The 24,083-nt window shown below is 35.0% G+C and overlaps 1 protein-coding gene across 1 annotated transcript in view; it reads left to right on the top strand.

The window, feature by feature from the left end:
• Positions 1-21,676, top strand: part of LOC103073917 (disintegrin and metalloproteinase domain-containing protein 5-like) — a gene marked incomplete at its 3' end in the record, with an annotated part of 66,291 nt that extends 44,615 nt beyond the window's left edge. Inside the window, exon 5 of the mRNA XM_007469792.1 lies at positions 21,481-21,676. Coding sequence (XP_007469854.1) covers positions 21,481-21,676 — 196 coding nt within the window. The remainder of the gene's footprint in view (positions 1-21,480) is intronic.
• Positions 21,677-24,083: the final 2,407 nt, after the last annotated feature.

Below are 24,083 nucleotides of genomic sequence, written 5' to 3'. Positions count from 1 at the left end.
CTTCTTAAATTCTTATTTTATAAGACCATACTTAACATAGGGACAGGAAGTTAGATTAGTTCTTTTTTGTTGGCTAACTTCTCTTTACTGTCTTCTGGTAAAAATCCTCTCTACCTTCACAATTCATTCAGTTACTGTTACAACCATTCAGTTCCTTTTAATGAAAGCATTTAACGAACCCCTGAAAATTGCCCAACACCCAGCACAATCCATTGGAACCCTAAGGAGAAAGAAACAAACTCTTGAACAAAGGTAAGTGCACATATTCTTAAGATGGGAGGAAGAGCATGATTTAATCTTTAAAAAAAATTTCCCCAGGTTTATTGATATAATCAACATATAATTCTTTAGTTTAAGATGTACAACGTAATGATTTGCTCTAAGTATGTATTGTGAAATGATGACCACAATAAGGTTAGTTAACACATCCACCACTTCACATACTGAGAACATTTAAGATTTATTATCTTAGCAACTTTTAAGTATATAATAACATTATTGTTAACTACAGTCACCATGCAGTACATTAGATCCCCAGATTTTTTTCGTTTTATAGCTGAAAATTTGTACCCTTCACCTACATCTTCCCATTTTCCTCACCTAGCACCCACTGGCAACCACCAATCTACTCTCTGCTTTGAGGAGTTTGGCTTTTTTACATTTCACATGTGAGATTATACAGTATTTCTCTTTCTCTTGTCTGACTTATTTCAATTAGCATAATGTCCTCCAGGTTCCTACATGTTGTCGCAAATGGCAAGATTTCCTTATTTTTTATGGCTGAATATTATTCCACACTACATTTCTTTTAATACGTTAATCTATTGCTTGCCACTTAGGTCATTTCCATATCTAGGCTATTGTGATTGATGCTGCGATGAACATGGGGGTACACCTGCCTCTTCAAGACTCTGGTATTATATCCTTCAGATATATATCCTGGATCAAAGTAGTTCTATTTTTAATTGAGAAACCTCCATATAGTTTCCCATAGTGACTGTAACAATTTACATTCCCTCCAGTAGTGTGCCAGGGTTCCCTTTTCTCCACATCCCTGTAAACACTTGCTATTTGTTGCCTTTTTGACTATAGCCATTCTGACAGGTGTGAGGTGATATCTCATTGTGATTTTGATTTTCATTTCCCTGATTAGTGATGTTGAACATCTTTTCATGTGCCTGTTGGCCATCTGTGTGTCTTTTGAAAGATGCCTATTCAGGCTCTCTGTCCATTTCAAAATCAAGTTGTCCATCCACGTCTCTACAAATGACCCCATTTTGTTCCTTTTTATGGCTCATTAATATTCCATTGTATATATATACCACATCTTCTTTGTCCATTCATCTGTCAGTGGGCATTTAGGTTGCTCCCATGACCTGGCTATTGTAAATGGTGCCACAGTGAACATTGGGGTGCATGTGTCTTTTTGAGTTATGATTTTTCTGGGTATATACCCAGTAGTGGGATCGCTGGGTCATATGGTAATTCCAGTTTTAGTTTTTTAAGGAACCTCTACACTGTTCTCCACAGTGGCTGTATCAATTTACATTCCCACCAACAGTGCAAGAGGATTCACTTTTCTTCACACCCTCTCCAGCATTTATTATTTGTAGATTTTTTGATGATGGCCATTCTGACCAGTAGAGACTGTCATACAGAGTGAAGTAAGTCAGAAAGAGAAAAACAAATATCATATATTAAGGCATATATGTGGAATCTAGAAAAATGGTACAGATGAACCTATTTGCAAGGCAGAAATTGAGACACAGAAGTAGAGAAGAAATGTATGGGCCCCAAGGGGTGAAAAGGGGGGGTGGGATGAATTGGAAGATTGGAATTGACATATGTACACTAATATGCATAAAATAGATAACTAATGAGAACCTGCTGTATAGCACAGGGAACTCCACTTCTCTGTACAGTAGAAGCTGACACAACATTGTAAAACAGCTATACCCCAATAAAAAATTTTTTTTAATTTTAAAATAAAAATTAAATTTAAAAAAAGGGAAAAAAATAAAATCAAGATTTTGTTTTGTTTGCTTTTTTTAAAATATTGAGTCATCTGAGTTCATTTTATATTTTGGATATTAACCCCTTAACAAACATATCTGCAAATATCTACTCCCATTCAGTTGGTTGCCTTTTTGTTTTCTTGATGGTTTCCTTCATTGTGCGGAAGATTTTGTTTGAATGAGTCCCATTTCTTTATTTTTGCTTTTTATACCCTTGCCTGAGGAGACAGATCCATTAAAAATACTGCTAAATTCAGTCAAAGAGTGTACTGCTTATGTTTTCTTCTAGGAGTTTTATGGTTTCTGGTCTTGCATTTAGGTCTTTAATCCATTTTGAGTTTATTCTTGTATATGATGTGATATACACACATCATATACAAAAATTTCATTCTTTTAGTTGGAGGTGTCCAGTTTTCCCAACATGGCTTATTAAAGAGACTGTTGTTTCATCATTGTATACCTTCTTGCCTCCTTTGTCATAGATTAATTGACCATATGTGTATGATTTATTTCTGAGCTCTCTTTTCTGTTCCATTGATTTATACCTGTTTTTGTGTCAGTAGCATACGTTTTGATTACTGTAGCTTTGTAAAATAGAAATCAGGGAGTGTGATAACTCTAGTTCTATTTTTCTCAAGATTGCTTTGGCTGCTAGGGGTCTTTTGTGGTTCCATACACATTTTAGAATTCTTTGTTCTAGTTCTGAGAAAAATGTCATGAGTATTTTGCTAGGGATTGCATTCAATCTGTAGATGGCTTTGGGTAGTACAGTTATTTTAACATTAATTCTTCCAATCCATGAACATGGTATATCTGTCCATTTATTTGTATTTATTCATCAGTGTCTTATAGTTTTCAGAGTATAGGTCTTTCACTTCCTTGGTTAAATTTATTCTTAGGTATTTTATTCTTTTTGATGTGATTGTAGATGAGATTGTTGCATATGTCTTTAGCTCTGAATTGAGTCTCTTATAGGTAGCTTATAGATGCATCTTGTTTTTTTTTTTTTATCCAGTCAGCCTTTTGATAGCAGCATTTAGTCCTTTGACATTTAAAGGGGTTATTGATAGCTATGTACTTATTGATATTTTGTTTCTTGCTTTCTGGTTGTTTCTGTAATTCTTCTCTCTTTTCTTTCTCTTTTAGTTTCTTCCCTTGCAGTTTGATGATTTTCTTTAGTGTTATGTATGGGCTCCTTTCTCTCTAATTTTTGTATATCTATTGTAGTTTTTGATTGGGGTTACCATGGGGTTCATATATGTTGACCTATAGCTACACCTACTTGTTTTAAACTGATAGTCATTCAAATTCAAACACAATTCTAAAAGATCTACATTTTTTACCCTCCCCCATACATTTTTTGTTTTTGATGTCATATTTTACATCTTCATGACTATCCCTTATATGTTTATTGTAGCTATAGTTGATTTTTACAATTTTTGTCTTTTAACCTTGATACTAGATTATTTAAGTGGTTGATCCACTGCCTTAACTATATATTTGCCTTTACCAGGGAGATTTTTCACTTCCTATATTTTCTTATTTCTTGTTGTAGCCTTTTATTTTTCACTTAAAGAAGACCCTTTAACATTTCTTGTAAGGTTGGTTTAGTAGTGATGAACTCTTCATTTTTGCTTGTCTTGGAAAAGCCTTATCTCTTTTTCAATTCAGAATGATAACCTTGCAGGGTAGAATATTCTAGGTTGTAGATTTTTTTTTCTTTCAGCACGTTAAATGTATCATACCACTCTCTTCTGTGGTGAAAAGTTTCTTTAGAAAAATAAGCTAAGAGCCTTATTTGGCTTCCCTTGTATGTGACTTTGTCTCTTGCTGCCTTTACAATTTTCTCTTTATCTTTAACTCTTGCTATTTTAATTATGATAATTCTTAATGTGGGTCTCTTTGGGATCATCTTGTTTGGGATTCTCTGTGATTCCTTTACCTGGATATCTGTTTCCTTCTTTAGGTTAGGGAAGTTTTCAGCCATAATTTCATCATATAAAGTCTAAAAGTTAAATTTATTCCCAAGTAATATAATGTTTTTGATACTATTGTAAGTGGGATTTAAATTTTTTCTTTTTCATATATTTTGTTATAAATGGATAGAAATGAAAATGATTTTAGTAGTTTGATTTTGTATCCTGCAACTTTACTGAATTTGTGTATCAGTTCTAATGGATTTTTTTTGTGGTTCTTTAGGATCTTCTTTATTTAAGATCATGTCATGTGAAAACAGCGACAATTTTACTTCTTCCTTTCTGATTTGAGTGCCTTTTATTTCTTTTTCTTGCCTAATTGCTTTTGCTGGGACTTCCAGTACTGTGCTGAATAGGAGTGGTGATAGTGGATACCTCCGTTTATTCCTGATCTTAGAGGAAAAGATTTCAGCTTTTCACTATTGGGTATAATGTTAGCTAAAGTTTGTCATATATAGCTTTTATTACGTTGAGATATGTTCTTTCTATACCCAATTTTTTGAATGTTTATCATGAAAGGGTGTTGAATTTTGTCAAATGTTTTTTTTCTGCATCTCTTCAGCAGATTATATGAATTTTACTCTTAATTTTATTAATGGGGTGTATTGCATTTATTGATACCTGTATGTTGAATCATTCTTGCATCTAAGGTATAAATCCCACTTGACCATGGTGTTTGATCCTTTTAATATGCTGTTGAATTTGGTGTGCTAACATTTTCTTCAGAATGTTTTTCATCTGTATTCACCAGGGATATTGGCCTGCAATTTTCTTTTCTTCTGGTGTCCTTATCTGTCTTTAGTACTGGGGTAATGCTGGCCTTGGAAAACGAGTTTGGAAGTATTCCCTCCTTTTTAATTTTTTGGAAGAGTTGGAGAAGGTTTAGTATTCTTCTTTAAATATTTCATAGAATTCACTTGTGAAACCATCTGGTCCTGGGCTTTTCTTAGGAGGTTTTAAAAACAAATTTAGTCCCTATAGTTAGGATTAGTCAGTTCGAGTTTTCCATTTCTTCATGATTCAGGCTTGGTAGATTGTGTGTTTCTTGGAACGTATACATTTCTTCTAGGTCACACACTTTGTCAGCATATAATTCTTCATAGTAGCTTCTTATGATCCTTTGTATTTCTACAGTATCAGATTTAGTGTCTCTTCTTTCATTCATAATTTTATTTTATTGAGGCCTGTCTTTATTTTAACTTCGTTAGTCTAACTAAAGTTTTGCCATTTTGGGTTTCAAAAATCCAACTCCTAGTTTGATTGATCTTCTGTATTTTCTTTTCAGTCTCTATTTCATTTATTTCCCCTCTAATCTTTGTCCTTTTCTACCTTTTGCTAACTTTGGGTTTACTTTTTTCCTCCTTTTCTTATTCCTTCAGGTGTAATGTTGGGTTGTTTATTTGAGATATTTCCCTTTTTTAATGTGGACATTTATTGCTATAAACGTAACTCTTATAACTGCTTTTGCGGCATCTCCTATATTTTGGTATATTGTTTTTTTGTTTTTCTCTATTTCAGGATTCTTTCTGATTTTTCTTTTATTTCTCCTTGATCTATTGGTTGTTCAGGAGTGTTATGTTTAATTCTGCATTTTCTGAATTTTCCACTTTTTCCTCTTTTATTAGTTTCTAGTTTCATAACACTGTAAAATACACAAAATATTATTTCAGTCTTAAGTTTCTTAAAACTTGCCTGTGACCACCATATATCCTATTGTAGAGAATGATACATGTGCTTTTGAGAAGAATTTGTATTTTTTTCCATTGGAAATAATGTCCTATATATGTCTCAAGGTCTATTTGATCTATAATGTTATTCAGGTCTGCTATTTTCTTACTTTCCGGTTGATTTATCCAATGTTAAAAGTAGGGTATTGAAGTCCCCTTCTGTTATTGTATTGTTGTCTACTTTTCCCTTCAGTCTGTCAATATTTGCTTAAAGTTTTTAGGTGCTCCAATATTTGGTGCATGCATAGTTACAAGTGTTATGTTCTTTTGATAGATTGATCCCTTTATCATTTTATAATGACCTTCTTTGTCTTTTGTGACTGATTTGACTGAAAGTCTATTTTGCCTAATATAAGTGCAGTAAACCCTGCTTTCTTTTGGTTAGCATTTGCATGGAATATCTTTTTCTTCCTTTCACTTTCAGCTTAGGCATATTCTTAAAGCTAAATTGAGTTTCTTGACTGTTGAATCTTTTTGTTTTTTCTCTATCCATTTTCCATTCTGTATATTTTGATTGGAGAATTTAATCTGTTTACATTTAAAGTAATTATTGATAGGTAAGGACTTTCTATTGCCATCTTGTTAGTTGTTTTCTGTTTTTTAAAGTTCCTTTTTCTTTTCTGTCTTCCATTTTGATTTATTTTTTGTAGTGATATATTTTAATTTGTATATCTATTATAGAGTACCTCTTTGTGAATACCATGATGCTTATATTTTATAGATATAACAGTATATTTTAAGCTGCTAATAACAACCCATCTATAAATATAAAAACTTTGCATTTTTAATTCTCCTCTTCCTATATTTTATGCATTTAATATCACACTTTGTATTTTTTATATTGTGAATCCATTAACAAATTATTATATTTATTTCATAATACTTTTGTAGTAGAGATAAATGTGATTTGTCATGATTACAGTATTAGTATATTCTGAATTTGACTATATATTTACATTTACCAGTGAGTTTTACACTTTTATATTTTTTCATGACTTAGTGTCCTCTTATAATTTGATGAACTCCTTGTTGGATTTCTTATAAGCAGGTCTGGAGGTGATGAACTCTCTTACCTTTTATTTGTCTGGAATTGTCTTTATCTCTCCTTAATTTTTGAAGGACACTTTGCCTTGTATAGTTTTCTTGGTTGGCAATTTTTTCTTTTAGTATTTTGAATGTTTCATCCCCCTCCATACTGGTTTGCAACATTTCTGCAGAGAAATCCACTGATAACCTTATGGATTCCTTTATATGTAATGAGTAATTTTTATCTTGCTGCTTCAAAAATTTTCTTTTGACTTTTAACATTTTGGTTATAATTTGTCTTAGGGGAATATATTTTGGGTTTTTCTTGTTTGGAGACCTTTTAGCCTTCTGTTCCTAGCTGTCTGTATGTCTCCCAAGATTTGGGAAGTTTTCAGCTATTATTTCTTTAAAAATCTTTCTGCTCCTTTCTCTCTGTTTTCCCCTTCAGGAGCTCTCATGATATGAATGTTCATTTGTTTGATAAGCTACCATAATTCAGGTAGGTGTTCTTTACTTTTTTAATTACTTTTGGTTGTTGTTGTTTCTCTACTAGATGATTGGAAATAAACAATATTCAGGTTCACTTACTGTTGCTTCTGCATGATTGATTCTGCTTTTGAAGGCTTTTATTAAATTTTTATTTTTATTATTGTTTTCTTCAACTCTACAATTCTGTTTGGTTCTTTTTGATGGTTACACTTTCTTTATTCCTCCATTTTGCTCTTGCAGTTTTTTCAGTTTCCTCTGGTTATCTACCTATGTTCTCTTACATTTCTTCATCGAGGTTCTTTAAGATGATTATTTAAAAATCTTTCCACAAATTAAAGCCCAGATTTAGATAGCTTCCCTGGTGAATATTACCAAACATTTAAAGAAGAAACAATAGCAATACACCACAATCTCTCCCAGAAAATATGAGAAAGGCTTACTTTAAAACTCATTTTAGGGCTTCCCTGGTGGTGCAGTCGTTAAGAATCCACCTGCCAATGCAGGGGGCATGGGTTTGTGCGCTGGTCTGGGAAGACCCCACATGCTGTGGAGCAACTAAGCCTGTGCACCACAACTACTGAGCCTGTGCTCTGGAACCCGTGAGCCACAACTACTGAGCCTGCGTGCCACAACTACTGAAGTCCATGTACCTAGAACCCGGGCTCCACAACAAAGAGTAGTTCCTGCTCACCACAACTAGAGAAAGCCCACGCACAGCAACAAAGACCCAATGCAGCCAAAAATAAATAAATTAAATAAATAAATTTATTTTTAAAAAATAAATAAGAAAAATAACTCATTTTAAAGGACAGTATTACCCTGACACCAGATGAAAGCCTCACAGGGAGACTATAGACCAATATTCCTCATGAATGTCAATGCAAAAACCCTTTTAAAATTACAAACAGAATCCAGAAACATGAAAAGAATGCCACCATGACCAAGAGGGATTTATTTCAGTACTGCAAGTTTGTTTAATTAATGTAGCACACCATATTATTTAAATAAAGGAAAAGAAAGTACATGATCATCTCAGAAGATTCAGTGAAAGGATATAACAAATGTAATAACCACTCATTTTTCAAATTATCCACAAATTATAAATAGGGAGAAACTTAACCTGATACAGGTCATCTATGAAATGCCTACAGCTAACATCATACTAATAACAAAATTCTGAGTACTTTCCCCCTAAAATCAGACACAGAGCAAGGAGGTGTAGGCTCTTATCACCTCTATTCAATGCTGTACTAGAGACTGTAGAAAGTACAGTCAGGTAAGAAAAAGAAAGAAAAGTCGTCCAATTTGGAGGGAGGAAGTACACATCTCTCTGCAGATGACATGATCCTGCATGTATGTAATAATCCTAAGGAATTCATCAAAAATAGGTTTGAAAACAAATAAGTTTATAAAAGTCACAAGATACACAGTCACTATACAAAAATGAATTGAATTTCTATGTAATTGCAGTGAACAATCTGAAAATGAAATTAGAAAAACAATTCCATTCACAGTAGCATAAGAATACTCTTAATAAAAGAAATGCAAAACATATTCACTTAACACAATTTTGAGGAAAAGAAAAAATCTAAGTGAAGTTGGAATATTCCATGTGAATGGATTGGAAGACTCAGAATTGTTAAGATGGCAATCTTTTCCTTTCTCGGCGGTGCCCGGTAGTATCTCTAGGTTTAATGAATCAGTAGAGAGCTCACAGTTCTCAGCATATAGCTTACTCATGGCTATGATTTATTAAAGCTAAAGGACACAAAGAAAAATCAGCAAAGGCTATCTTTCCATTTACTTGTTTTTCATCATGGATTTCCTTCATCAATGTTTTATAATTTCCAATGTGCAGATCTTATATATCCGTAATAAAAATTATTCCTAAGCATTTTATTCTTTTTGATGCTATTGTAAATAGGATTTTTTCTTAATTTGTTTTGTAGATAGCTCATTTTTACTGTAAAGAAACACAACTATTTTTGTATGTTGATTTTGTATCTTGCAACTTTAAATAATTAAGTTATTATTTTTAACAGTTTTTTTTGTGAAGTCTTTAACCTTTTCTATATATAGCATAATGTCATCTGCAAACAGAGACATTTTGACTTCTTTCCTTCCAATTTGGATGTCTTTTATTTCTTGCCTCATTGCTCTGGCTAGGACTTCCAGTACAAAGTTGAACAGGAGTAGTGAGAGAGGGCATCCTTGGCTTGTTAGCTATGGGATTGTCATATATGGCCTTTATTATGTTGAGGCGCATTCCTTCCTATAGCTAAGTTGATAGTTTTTCATCATAAAAATATATTAAATTTTGGCAAATGCTTTTGCTGTATCTGTTGAGATAATCATGTTATTTTTATCCTTAATTCTGTTAATGTAGTGTATGGCATTTATTGACTTGGGTATGTTCAACCATCCTTGCATCCTAGGGCTAAATCTCATTTGATGATGGTGTATGAACATTTTAATGTGCCGTTGAACTTGGTTTGCTAGTATTTTGTTGAGGATTTTTGCATCTATGTTTATCAGGCTGTTCATCAGGTCAAAACTACTTTGGCATATAGTTTTCTTTTCTTGTGGTGTTTTTGTCTGACTTTGGTCTGAGGGTAATTCTGGCCTTGTAAAATGAGTTTGAAAGTGTTTTTTCCTCTTCAGTTTTTTGGAAGAGATTAAGAAGGATTGGCCTTAATTTTTCCTTAAATGTTTGATAGAATTCAACTGTGAAGCCATCTGATCCTGGGCTTTTCTTTTATGGGAGGTTTTTGATAACTGACTCAGTCTGTTTGCTCATTATTGGTTTGTTCAGATTTCCTATTTCTTCATGATTCAATCTTGGAAGATCATTTATAGGTTTCTTCTAGTTTATAAAATTTGATTATAATTGTAGTCTCTTATAATCCCTTGTATTTCTGTGCTATCTGTTATAATGCCACCTCTTTCATTTATAATTTATATGAATTGTCTCCTCCTTTTTTTCTCAGTTAGCCAGCTAAAAGTTTGCCAATTTTATCTTTTCAAAAACCCAGCTCTTAGTTTTTGTCACTTTTTAAAATTGTTTTTCACATCTTTATTTCACTTATTTCTGCTCTAATATATATTATTACCTTCCTTCTGCTAACATTGAGCTTAGTTGGTTCTTCTTTTTCTAGTTCCTTGTAGTGTTAGGTAGGTTGTTTGTCTGAGATCATTTTTTGAATATAGGTGTTTATTATTATGAAAGTTCCACTCAGAAGTAAATTTCCTGCATCCCTTGGGTTTTGGAATGTTGTTATTTCCATTTTTCATTTTCTCAAAATATTTTTGCTTCCTTTTAATTTCTGTGTTGACACATTGTTTTTTTCAGTAGTGTATTTTTTAATTTTCATAAATTTGTGAATTATTAAGTTTTCTTTCATTGTGGTTTGAAAAGGTGCTTGATATGATTTCAGTTTTTTAAAATTTGTTAGGACTTGTTTTTGGCCTGTGCTGTATCTTGGAGAATGTTCTATGTGCACTTGAGGAGCATATATATTCTGCTGCTATTGGATGGAACATTCTGTGTATGTTTGTTAGGTCCATTAGGTCTATAATATTGTTAAAGTCCGTTGTTTTCTTATGGATTTTTCTGTTATGGATGGTCTAACCAATATTGAAAGTATGGTAATGAAGTCACCCATTATTATTACTGTATTTGTAACTGTTTCTTCAGTTCTGTTAATGTTCGCTTTGTATATTTAGGTATTCTAAGGTTGGGTGCATATGTATTTGTAATTGTTATAAATATTGTTTATTTAAGTTCTTAAAGTCTATGTTATCTGATATAAATGTGGCCTCCCTGCTCTCTCTGATTGCCATTTGAATGAACTACTTTTTTCCATCCCTTCACTTTCTGTTTATGTGTATCCTGAAGGCTTAAATGAGTTTCTTATAGGCAGCATATAGTTGAATTTTGTTTTTTATTCATTCATCTACTCTATGTCTTTTGATTGTTGAATATAATTCATTTACTTTCAAGGTAATTATTGATAAGGAAGGATTTGCTATTGCCATAGTGTTGTTTTCTGTTTGTTTTGTAGTTCTTTTGTCCCAATTTTCCTCTCTCACAGTCTTACTTTGTGATTTTTTTTTTGTGGTGGTATGCTTTGATTCATTTCTCTTTATATTTTGTGTTTTGACTAAAAGTATTTTCTTTGTGATTTTCACAAGGCTTACACAAAACATTTTATAGTCATAACAGCCTATTTAAGCTGATAATGTCTTCAATTTCATAGAAAAACTCTAAGCTTTTACTTCTCTCCCCCCACATTTCATGCTATTAGTCATATTTTAACATTTAAAAATATTGTGTATCCATGAACAAATTGTTGCAGCTACAGTTATTTTTAATGCTTTTGTCTTTTAACTTTTATACCAGAGTTAAAAGTAATTTACTATATCACCATATTATGTATAGTATTGGAGTATCTGAATTTTATTGAATACTTACTTTTGCCAGTGGATTTTATCCTTTCATATGTTTTCATGATTCTATTTTGCATGTTTTCATTTTGACTTGAAGAATCTTTAAAGAGCCTTTTTTTTTTTTTTTTTTTTTGGTGAGACAGGTCTAGTGGTGATGAACTTCCTCAGCATATGTCTTTCTGGGAAAGTCTTATCTCTTCTTCATTTCTGAAGGGCAGCTTTACCAGGTATAGTATTCTTGGTTGGCAGATTTTTTTCTTTGAAAATATCCTCCCACTTTCTGAACTGCAAGGTTTCTGCTGAGTAGTCTTACAGTCTTATGTGGATTCCCTTGTGATAAGTTTCTTTCCTCTTCTGTCAGTATTTCTTTATTAAGTAAGCTTTCTGCCCTTTCTCTTTGTTCCTTCTGGGATTCCCATATGCATAGGTTGTTTCTTTCGACAATGTTCCATATATACCATAGAATTTTTTTTTCTTCTTTGTTCTTCCAACTGGATAATTTCAGATAATTGTCTTTGAATTCACTGTTTCTTCTGCTTGATCAACTGTGCTTTTGCAGCTTTTTATATGAAAAATTTCAGTTCAGTCATTTCATTCTTCAGATCCAGAATTTATTTGGTTCTTTTTTTTTTTTTTTTTGAAAGAAATATGGTTATTTAATAAACCTAATAATTAACCCTAAATACTTAAACTTTCCTGGTCATCTACTTAATCCTACATTCCTTTAAAAATTTATTTGTATTGGAGTATAGTTGCTTTGCAATGTTGTGTTAGTTTCTACTATACAGCAACGTGAATCAGCTATACGTACACATATACCCCCACCTTTTTGGACTTCCTTCCCATCTAAAAAAAATTTTTCTCTCTTTGTTAGATGTCTCATTTCGTTCATGTATTGTTTTCCTGATTTTTATTTATTTGCCTATCTATTCTCTCTTATAGTTCACTGAACTTATGATGATTCTTTTTAATTTTTTTTGTCAGGCAATTTGTGCATCTTCATTTCTTTGGGGTCTTCCACAGAGACATATTTCAATCCTTTGGTGGTGTCTTGTTTCCTTGATTCTTTATGTTCCTTGATGCCTTGCATTGCTGTCTTCACATTTGAAGAAGTCGCCATCTCCTCCAGTGTTTAGTAACTGGCCTTGGGAGAGAAAGAAGTCAGGCACCAGTCAGCCAAGCTAGAGTTCTGAGGGTCTCTCAGACCTTTTCTATGGATGTGTATACTCCATTCCTCTTATTTCCTCATGGTGGGAAAGTTTAGGATTGTATGCTTTCTCTCAGTCTTGCAAAGCCAGTATGAATGTGGAAAGCCTCCTATTTATTTTCCTTAAGGCTGTGCCCTGAAGTGTTCAAAGTTGTGCACCTTCCCCCACTTCAGCAGAGTCCAGGCAGCTGCTAATATCCATGTGTCCTCCGCACATCTAAAATTCTGCACCCTGTTGGAGGCTTACATGCACCATCTGCTGGAGAGTGTGGATGCTGGCTGTACGGGTGTGTGTGGAGTGCTGTAGGTGTTCTCTGGCTAGTTGGGGGTGTCCTCAGGTGAGGCATCCTATTGGTTCATATGGAGGGCTCTTGCAGGAGCCTGCGAGCCAGTTATTAAGATACATGGCTGGTTGCTGTGATCCATACACTATTGCTGTGAGCACCCATCCCTTTTCCCTACTCGTATGTGTCTCCAGACTGCCAGTCCGCTCAGTGTTCTGGGTGGGGGAAGACAAAAGTGGGCCTCGTGGCCAGTGTCTGACAAGGCTAGGGAAACCAGGCTCCTTACATCACTTTCACTTTCTCCTCTTGGAGAAGTCACAGGCCACCTTGGAGAGGGGGTGATGTGGGTCAAGAGAAACTGTTGTTCTTACCCACTTCAATGCATCTACTCTTAGATGTTTTTACTCCAAAAGGGGGCTGGAACCTTTTGGTTGGATTCCTGGACTCCCATAAAGGTATTCTTATCCATGGTAGTTGTTTCTGTGTGAGTATGCAGCCTGGAATCTCCTATTCTCCCACCTTACTGATGCCACTCTCCTCTTCTTTCCCATTATTGGACATAGTATAGGATTAGTTATTGACATTAATAGTAACTTTAAAAATTAACCAACCTGGGGACCTTCAAGATGGTGGAGGAGTAAGCTGTGGAGATCACCTTTCTCCCCACAAATACATAAAAAATACATCTACAAGTGCAACACCTCCTACAGGAAACCTACTGAACGCTGGCAGAAGACCTCAGACTTCCCAAAAAGCAAGAAAATCCCCACGTACCTGGCCGTGTGCCTGACAGGGTCGTGGTGCTCCCGTTTGGTGTCAACCTGAGCCTCTGAGGTGGGAGAGCCGAGTTCAGGACATTGGACCACGAGAGACTTCCTGGTCCCATGTAATATCAATCGGCCAGAGCTCTCCCAGAGATCTCCATCTCAGTGCTAAGACAGAGCTCCACCCAATGGCCAGCAAGATCCACTGCTGGATGCCCCATGCCAAACAACTAGCAAGACAGGAACACTACCCCACCCATTAGCAGAGAGGCTGCCTAAAATCATACTAAGTTCACAGATACTCCAAAACACACCACCGGACACAGCCCTACCCACCAGAAAGACAAGATCCAGCCCCACCCACCAGAACACAGGCACCAGTCCCCTCCACCAGGAAGCCTACAAAACCCACTGAACCAACTTCACCCACTGAAGCAGACACCAAAAACAATGGGAACTACAAACGTGCAGCCTGTGAAGAGGAGACCCAAACACAGTAAGTTAAACAAAATGAGAAGACAGAGAAATATGCAGCAGATGAAGGAGCAAGGTAGAAACCCACCAGACCAAACAAATGAAGAGGAAATAGGCAGTCTACCTGAAAAAGAATTCAGAGTAATGATAGTAAAGATGATCCAAAATCTTGGGAATAGAATGGAGAAAATACAAGACCTAGAAGAACTAAAGAGCAAACATACAATGATGAACAACACAATAAATAAAATGAAAAATTCTCTAGAGGGAATCAATAGCAGAATAACTGAGGCAGAAGACCGGATAAGTGACCTGGAAGATAAAATATTGGAAATAATTACCGCAGATCAGAAAAAAGAAAAAAGAATGAAAAGAATTGACCACAGTTTCAGAGACCTCTGGGACAACATGAAATGCACCAACATTCGAATTATAGGGGTCCCGGGAGAAGAAGAGAAAAAGAAAGGGTCTGAGAAAATATTTGAAGAGATTATAGTTGAAAACTTCCATAACATGGGAAAGGAAGTCGTCAATCAAGTCCAGGAAAGCCAGAGAGTCCCATACAGGAAAAATCCAAGGAGAAACACACCAAGACACATATTAATCAAACTATCAAAAATTAAATACAAAGAAAAAATATTAAAAGCAGCAAGGGACAAGCAACAAATAACATACAAGGGAATCTCCATAAGGTTAAAAGTTCATCTTTCAGCAGAAATTCTGCAAGCCAGAAGGGAGTGGCAGGACATATTTAAAGTGATGAAAGGGGAAAACCTACAACCAAGATTACTCTACCCAGCAAAGATCTCATTCAGATTTGATGGAGAAATTAAAATCTTTACAGACAATCAAGCTAAGAGAATTCAGCACCACCAAACCAGCTTTGAAACAAATGCTAAAGGAACTTCTCTAGGCAGGAAACACAAGAGAAAGAAAAGACCTACAAAAACAAACTGAAAACAATTAAGAAAATGGTAATAGGAATATACATATTGAGAATTACCTTAAATGTAAATAAATTGAAATGCTGCAACCAAAAGACATAGACTGGCTGAATGGATACAAAAACAAGACACATATATATATGCTATCTACAAGAGACCCACTTCAGACCTAGGGACACACACAGACTGAATGTGAGGGGATGGAAAAAGGTATTCCATATAAATGGAAATCAAAAGAAAGCTGGAGTAGCAATTCTCATATCAGACAAAGTGGACTTTAAAATAAAGACTATTACAAGAGACAAAGAAGGATACTACATAATGATAAAGGAATCAATCCAAAAAGAAGATACAACAATTGTAAATATTTATGCACCTAACATAGGAGCACATCAATATATATGGCAAACACTAACAGCCATAAAACGGGAAATCGACAGTAACACAATAATAGTAGGGGACATTAACACCCCACTTTCACCAATGGACAGATCATCCAAAATGAAAATAAATAAGGAAACACAAAGTTTAATTGACACATTAAACAAGATGGAGTTAACTGATATTTATAGGACATTCCATCCAAAAACAACAGAATACATTTTCTTCTCAAGTGCTCATGGAACATTCTCCAGGATAGATCATATCTTGGGTCACAAATCAAGCCTTGGTAAATTTAAGAAAATTGAAATCATATCAAGTATCTTTTCCGACCACAACGCTATAAGACTAGATATCAATTACAGGAAAAAAAAAACTGTGAAAAATACAAACACATGGAGGCTAAACAATACACTACTAAATAACCAAGAGATCACTGAAGAAATCAAAGAGGAAATCAAAAAATACCTAGAAACAAATGACAATGAAAACACAATGAACCAAAACCTATGGGATGCTGCAAAAGCAGTTCTAAGAGGGAAGTTTATAGGAATACAATCCTACCTAAAGAAGAAAAATCTCAAATAAACAATCTAACCTTCCACCTAAAGCAATTAGAGAAAGGAGAACAAAAAAACCCCCGAAGTTAGCAGAAGGAAAGAAATCATAAAGATGAGGTCAGAAGTAAATGAAAAAGAAATGAAGGAAATGGTAGCAGAGATCAGTACATCTAAAAGCTGTTTTTTTGAGAAGATAGACAAAATTGATAAACCATTAGCCAGACTCATAAAGAAAAAAAGGGAGAAGACTCAAATCAACAGAATTAGAAATGAAAAAGTAGTAACAACTGACACTGCAGAAATACAAAGGATCATGAGAGATACTAGAAACAACTATATGCCAATAAAATGGACAACCTGGAAGAAATGAACAAATTCTTAGCAAAGCACAACCTTCTGAGACTGAACCAGGAAGAAATAGAAAATATAAACAAACAAATCACAAGCACTGAAATTGAGACTGTGATTAAAAGTCTTCCAACAAACAAAAGCCCAGGACCAGATGGCTTCCCTGGCGAATTCTGTCAAACATTTAGAGAAGAGCTAACACCTATCCTTCTCAAACACTTCCAAAATATAGCAGAGGGAGGAACACTCCCAAACTCATTCTATGAGGCCACCATCACCCTGATACCAAAACCACACAAAGATGTCACACAAAAAAATAATCCTCAACAAAATACTAGCAAACAGAATCCAACAGCACATTAAAAGGATCATACACCATGATCAAGTGGAGTTTATCCCAGGAACGCAATGATTCTTCAGTATATGTAAATCAACGTGATACACTATATTAACAAATTGAAGGATAAAAACCATATGATAATCTCAATAGATGCAAAAAAAGCTTTTGACTAAATTCGACACCCATTTATGATTAAAAACTCTCCAGAAAACCATAGAGGGAACCTACCTCAACATAATAAAGGCCATATATGACAAACCCAGAACCAACATCATTTTCAATGGTGAAAAACTGAAAGCATTTCATCTACGATCAGGAACAAGAAAAGGATGTTCACTTTTGCCACTTTTATTCAACATAGTTTTAGAAGTCCTAGCCTTGGCAATCAGAGAAGAAAAAAAATAAAAGGAATCCAAATTGGAAAAGAAGTAAAACTGTCACTGTTTGCAGATGGCATGATACTATACATAGAGAATCCTAAAGATGCTACCAGAAAACTATTAGAGCTAATCAAAAAACTATTAGAATAGCAGGATACAAAATTAATGCACAGAAATCTCTCGCATTCCTATACACTAATGATGAAAAATCTGAAAGAGAAATTAAGGAAAAACTTCCATGTACCATTGCAAAAAAGAGAATAAAATACCTAGGAATAAACCTACCTAGGGAGATAAAAGAGTGTATGAAGAAAACTATAAGACACTGATGAAAGAAATTAAACATGATATAAACAGATGGAGAGATATACCATGCTCTTGGATTGGAAGAATCAATATTGTGAAAATGACTATACTACCCTAAAGCAATCTATGGATTCAGTGCAATCCCTATCAAACGACCAACGGCATTTTTCACAGAACTAGAACAAAATATTTCACAATTTGGATGGAAACAAAAAAGATCCCGAATAACCAAAGCAATCTTGAGAAAGAAAAATGGAGCTGGAGGAATCAGGCTGTTGGTCTTCAGAGTATACCAGAAAGCTACAGTGATCAAGGCAGTATGGTACTGGCACAAAAACAGAAATATAGATCAATGGAACAGGATAGAAAGCCCAGAGATAAGCCCACACAATATGATCACCTTATTTCTCATAAAGGAGGCAAGAATATAAAATGGAGAAAAGACAACCTCTTCAATAAGTGGTGCCTGGAAAACTGGACTGCTACATGTAAAAGAATGACATTAGAACCATACACAAAAATAAACTCAAAATGGATTAAAGACCTAAATGTAAGGCCAGACACTATCAAACTCTTAGAGGAAAACATAGGCAGAACACTCTATGACATAAATCACAGCAAGACCTTTTTGACCCACCTCCTAGAGAAATGGAAATAAAAACAAAAATAAACAAATGGGACCTAATGAAACTTCAAAGCTTTTGCACAGCAAAGGAAACCATAAACAAGACAACCCTCAGAATGGGAGAAAATATTTGCAAATGAAGCAAGTGACAATGGATTAATCTCCAAAATATACAAGCAACTCATGCAGCTCAATATCAAAAAAAAAACAGACAACCCAATCCAAAAATGGGCAGAAGACCTAAATAGACATTTCTCCAAAGAAGATATACAGATTGCCAACAGACACATGAAAAGATGCTCAACATCACTAATCATTAGAGAAATGCAAATCAAAACTACAATGAGGTATCACCTCACACGGGTCAGAATGGCCATCATCAAAAAATCTGCAAACAATAAATGCTGGAGAGGGTGGGAATGTAAACTGATACAGCCAGTATGGAGAACAGTATGGAGGGTCCTTAAAAACTAAAAGTAGAACTACCATATGACCCAGCAATCCCACTACTGGGCATATACACTGAGAAAACCATAATTCAAAAAGAGTCATGTACCACAATGTTTATCGCAGCACTATTTACAATAGCCAGGATATGGAAGCAACCTAAGTGTCCATCAACAGATGAATGGATAAAAAAGTGGTACATATATACAATGGAATATTACTCAGCCATAAAAAGAAATGAAATTGAGTTATTTGTAGTGAGGTGGATGGACCTAGAATCTGTCATACAGAGTGAAATAAGTCAGAAAGAGAAAAAGAAATACTGTATGCTAACACATATACATGGAATCTAAAAAAAATGAAGAAGTTTCTGATGAATCTAGGGGCAGGACAGGAATAAAGATGCAGATGTAGATAGTGGACTTGAGGACATGGGGAGGGGGAAGGGTAAGCTGGGATGAAGTGAGAGAGTAGCATTGACATATATACACTACCAAATGTAAAATAAGTAGCTAGTGGGAAGCAGCTGCATCGCACAGAGATATCAGCTCTGTGCTTTGTGACCACCTGGAGGGATGGGATAGTGAGGGTGGGAGGGAGAGGCAAGAGGGTGGGGATATGGGGATATATGTATATATATATATATATAGTTGGTTCACTTTGTTATACAGCAGAAACTAACACAACATTGTATAGCAATTATATTCCAATAAAGATGTTAAAAAAAAATTAACCAACCTGTCAAATACAACTAGTATAGTTATGTAGTGTCATCGGTGTGCCAAAAGGAAATATTTTTCTGCTGCACAAACAAGATTCACATGTCCCCAAGGATACCTGAACAACTGCTGTTGAGACTGGGATAGTATTTATGATTCTAATTAGTTCTTGGGCCCAATTATGGAAAGGTACATAGCCCAGACTATGATTTTTCTGAAATACACAGTAATTTTTTTACTATGCTGTTAAGGCTGATATGATGGTCAGAAGCAGTAAATTAACTCACTCATCCCTGGTTCAGTTGTGTAAAGGGAAACAGCCCTGTATAAGAATTATACATTACATATGCAGACTGATAGTCTTGGCAAGAATAAAAATAAATTAAAAATTACAAGGAAAAAAAATAAAAATATTTTAGGAGAAAATAATGTGGAACAAGGAGCCAGAAGGTTTAATGTTTTGGGGTCGTTTGTGAATTAGAGAGCCACGGAAAGGAAAATAAACCCTCTTTAATGGAGGAGCAAGTACAGTGATAAAGCTTGGTTCACAGGGCATTTAAGGATCTGGGTATTTAAGTATTGAAAAAGAAGTTGAGTGAAAGAAGCCACTCTAATAAGGCTATATACTGTATGATTCCAACTATATGACATTCTGAAAAAGGCAGAACTATGGAGACGGTGAAAAATCAGTGGTTGCCGGGGACTGAAGGGGAGATGAATAGGAAGAGCATGAAGGATTATTAGCGTAGTGCGAATACTGTGTATGATACCACAACAGTAGATACATGTCGTTATACATTTGTCTAAACCTGTAGAATGTAAAACACCAAGAGTGAACTTTAATATAAACCATGGAGTTTGAATGATTATGATGTGTCAGTGTAAGTTCATCAGTTGCAACAAATGTACCACTCTAGTAATACCTGCTTTGCATGTGTAGGGCAGGGGTTATATGGGAAATCTCTGTACTTTCTCCTCATATTTTCCTGTGATCCTTAAACAGCTGTAAAAAATAAAGTTTTAATGGTAAAAGAAACTAGAATAAAAGGAAGATTGCCATTTATACACATTTGTAAAAGAAAGTATATTCTGAAGAAACAAATATTAGTACTTTCTCATTATATGTATTTTCTTTTGAAAACAATTTTGATTATTTGTTTTGATTTGAATGCTAACTCTATAAGCTTGGGTAACACAAGTATTGTTTTGTCTTCCCACCCATCTCTTGGAGAACTTGTGTCAGATTTGCTGCAGGTAGCAGATACTTGTTGTAAATGAGAAAACTGTCTAGAAACCCTCTTTCAGAGGCGGGGCAGTGAATGTTATATAATCTGGGTCTCTAGGACCTTTGAAGCCAGAACAAATTTGACTTAGTTTGTGTATGATAGTGATGATAGCCGTAAGGAATTGGAACTTGTGTTGAGGAAAGGGTTTGCAGTCATGGTATTTATATGTTTGTTTTCAAAAGCAGATATGCATAAAGGGAACCCCAGAAGCTATGAACTAACAGTGAACACTGAAGAGATCAGAGATATATAATTGGACAAGTTACTTTTTACAGTTATTTTCAATGTGGTACATGAAACAAACCTTCTCTTATGTGTCCTGCAAACTTTTTTCTAAATGTTTGTGAGGCATATTTATTGTTTTGTAAATGGTTGCTGATTTCTGCTTTAAGGATGGTATATGGAGAAACCAGAGTCTGCCCATGTGAGCATATCCTTAGTGGGTTGAAAGTAATTTTTATAATAATCATTTAGCTCTACTTTCTTTTTTATAATTATGGTAGTCTGCTTATCTTTGAGTTTCTCATATCTCTCACAAGCAATACCCACTCCTTTAGCACAACAAATTCAATCACCTAAATGTCTGTACAATGCTTAAGTAGGTAACAAGAAGACAATTTCCTCATTGCTCTTAACAACTTAGAAAAAACGGATGGAAACTTCAAGGCTGAAAGAGAAAGAAAACTTGGGTATCATTTATATGTAATTTTTTTCTTATGTTTCTTTTCTCTTCCAGATAAAACCAGTTAATACACCTTGTAGGCAACCAGTTGATGAATGTGATTTTCTAGAATTCTGTGATGGGAATAACGCACACTGTGTGCCTGACACTTATGCACGTGATGGACAGAGTTGTGATTCGGGCGACTCTTTCTGTTATAAAGGACGATGTCGGTCGTTTACCAGACAGTGCAGAAAATTAATTGGAGGAGGTAATGACCACTGTTATCTTCTCAGTTCCTAAATTCTGATGATCCCAAGCTCTGTTATTTAATGCTATAAAACAAAAATGTAAGTGTAATTTTAAAATAAGTGTATCCTATTTGTAGGCCTAATGTATATTAGTGTTAAAGGAAGTAAAGTTTTCTTTATTCTGAGAAAAAACTTCTGAATTTATAAGGAATCCTTATTTGCCCAAGGGAGAGACCTCAAGTGGAAATGCAGCTTCTTGGAAGATTATATTGACAGAATAATTAAGTAATAGTCAACCTAAGAAAGAAACAGAGAATTTTATTCAAGCCAATCTAAGGATTAGAACCCAGGAGATAGTCTTCCAAAAAGCTCTGAGAACTGTTCTGCCCATTAGAGGTCAAGGCACAGTTATATATGTTTTCAAGACAAAGGGTTATACATGAAAGTAACATACTGACAGTGTACATAGTCCAGATCTGCGTGTAGAAGACAAGTAGTGGTTCATCGTAAACCCTTACAGGATTGAGAAAGGAATGTTATCTCCTAAGGAGTCATCTTGCTGATGCCAGGAGAACATTGCTCTTTTTGTTTTGACACATAAAGCAATGTGAGTGCAAAATGAACAGTTACGTCAGGGTTTCTCCACCTCAGCACTGTGAATATCTTAGGCCGGGCAGTTCTTGCTGTGATGGGGTGTGGGATCCTGTGTACTTTAGCATTTTTAGCAGCATCCATGGCCTTTTCCTTCCAGACACAACACCTGCAGGCCTTTGTGGTTTTCACAGCTGGGGTGGAACTGATACTGGCTTCTAGAGGGTGGAAGTCTGAGTTGCTACTAAATATCCTACCATGCACAAAACAGCCCCTATAAGAAGGAATTATCTGACCCCAAATATAAGGACTTACCAGATGCCATCTCATTAATTGCTTTCTGGCTGTTTTGTAGTTCCACTGAGAGAAAATATTTGCAAATCATGCATCTGATAAGAAATTAATATCCAGAATATATAGAAAACTCCTAAAACTCAGCAACAGAAAATAAACAGCCCGATTCAAAAACAGGCAAATGATGTGAATAGATATTTCTCTAAAGAAGACATGCAGATGGCCAATAAGCCTATGAAAAGAAGCTCAACATCACTAATCATTAGGGAGATGCACATCGAAACTATGAGATACCACCTCACACCCATTAGGATGGCTGCTGTCAAAAAAAACAGAACACAACAAATGATGAGGATGTGGAAAAATTGCAACAGTTGTGCACTGTGGGTGGGAACGTAAAATGGCATCACCACTATTCTGTGTATGGAGATTGCTCAGATTATTAAAAATAGAATTGCCATATGACCCAGCAATTCCTCTTCTGGGTATACCCAAAAGAACTGAAGGCAGTGTCTGGAAGAGATATTTATGCACTCATGTTCATAGCAGCATTATTCACAGTAGCTAAAACTTGGAAGCAACCCAAATGTCCATCAGTGGGTAAATGGATAAAGCAAACTGCGGTGTATATACACAATGGAATATTATTTAGTCTTAAAAAGGATGGAAATTTTGCAACAAAGTACAACATGGAGGAACCTTGAGGACATTATGCTAAATGAACTAAGCCAGTTACAAAAGGACAAATGCTGTATGATTTCACTGAAATGAGGTACTTAGTAATCAATATCACAGATACAGAAAGTAGAATGGTGGTAGCTGGGGCTTGGGGAAGGGAAGAATAGAGAGTTGTTATTCAATAGGTATAAAATTCCCATTTTAGAAGATAAAAAGAGTTATGGAGATGGATGGTAGGGATGGTTGCACAACAGTGTGAATGTACAATGAACCACTGAACTGAACACTTAAAAATAATTAAGATGGTAAACTTTATGTGTATTTTAACACAATAAAAATTTGTAGAAAACAAAAACCAATTTATTTGATATATAGTACCTACCTCTTTTAAAATTTCTTTAAAATAACCCAGCTCCATATTTTTTAAAGCTTCATTGCATAATTTCCTTACTCTGAAGCCCATTAGCAATTAGTGTTTTACCATTTTATCATCATATTTTGTATAGTTAGATCTAAATCTTTAATTTCTTGAAGCTTGGGAACTATTTCCTCCCATCCTCTGCTTTCATGAGCATCTAAAATAGAATTCATAGGTAGTAAATATATGTGGATTTTTTTTAAGTGGGGGGACAAAAAGGAAGGATCCCTTCTGCCAACACAGTGCTGATGTCACTCACTTCAGCACTTCATATATGGCAAGTCTAGTGATCATCAACTTCTTCAGCTTTTGTTTGTCTGGAGAGATTTTCTCTCTCCTTAATTTTTTTTTTTTTGCGGTACGTGGGCCTCTCACTGTTGTGACCTCTCCCGCTGCGGAGCGCAGGCTCCGGACGCGCAGGCTCCGGACGCGCAGGCTCAGCGGCC

This window comes from Lipotes vexillifer, unplaced genomic scaffold, assembly GCF_000442215.2.
Source record: "Lipotes vexillifer unplaced genomic scaffold, Lipotes_vexillifer_v1.1 scaffold1383, whole genome shotgun sequence".
In the NCBI taxonomy this organism is placed as follows: domain Eukaryota; kingdom Metazoa; phylum Chordata; class Mammalia; order Artiodactyla; family Lipotidae; genus Lipotes; species Lipotes vexillifer.
This window is presented reverse-complemented; position numbering and strand designations above follow the sequence as displayed.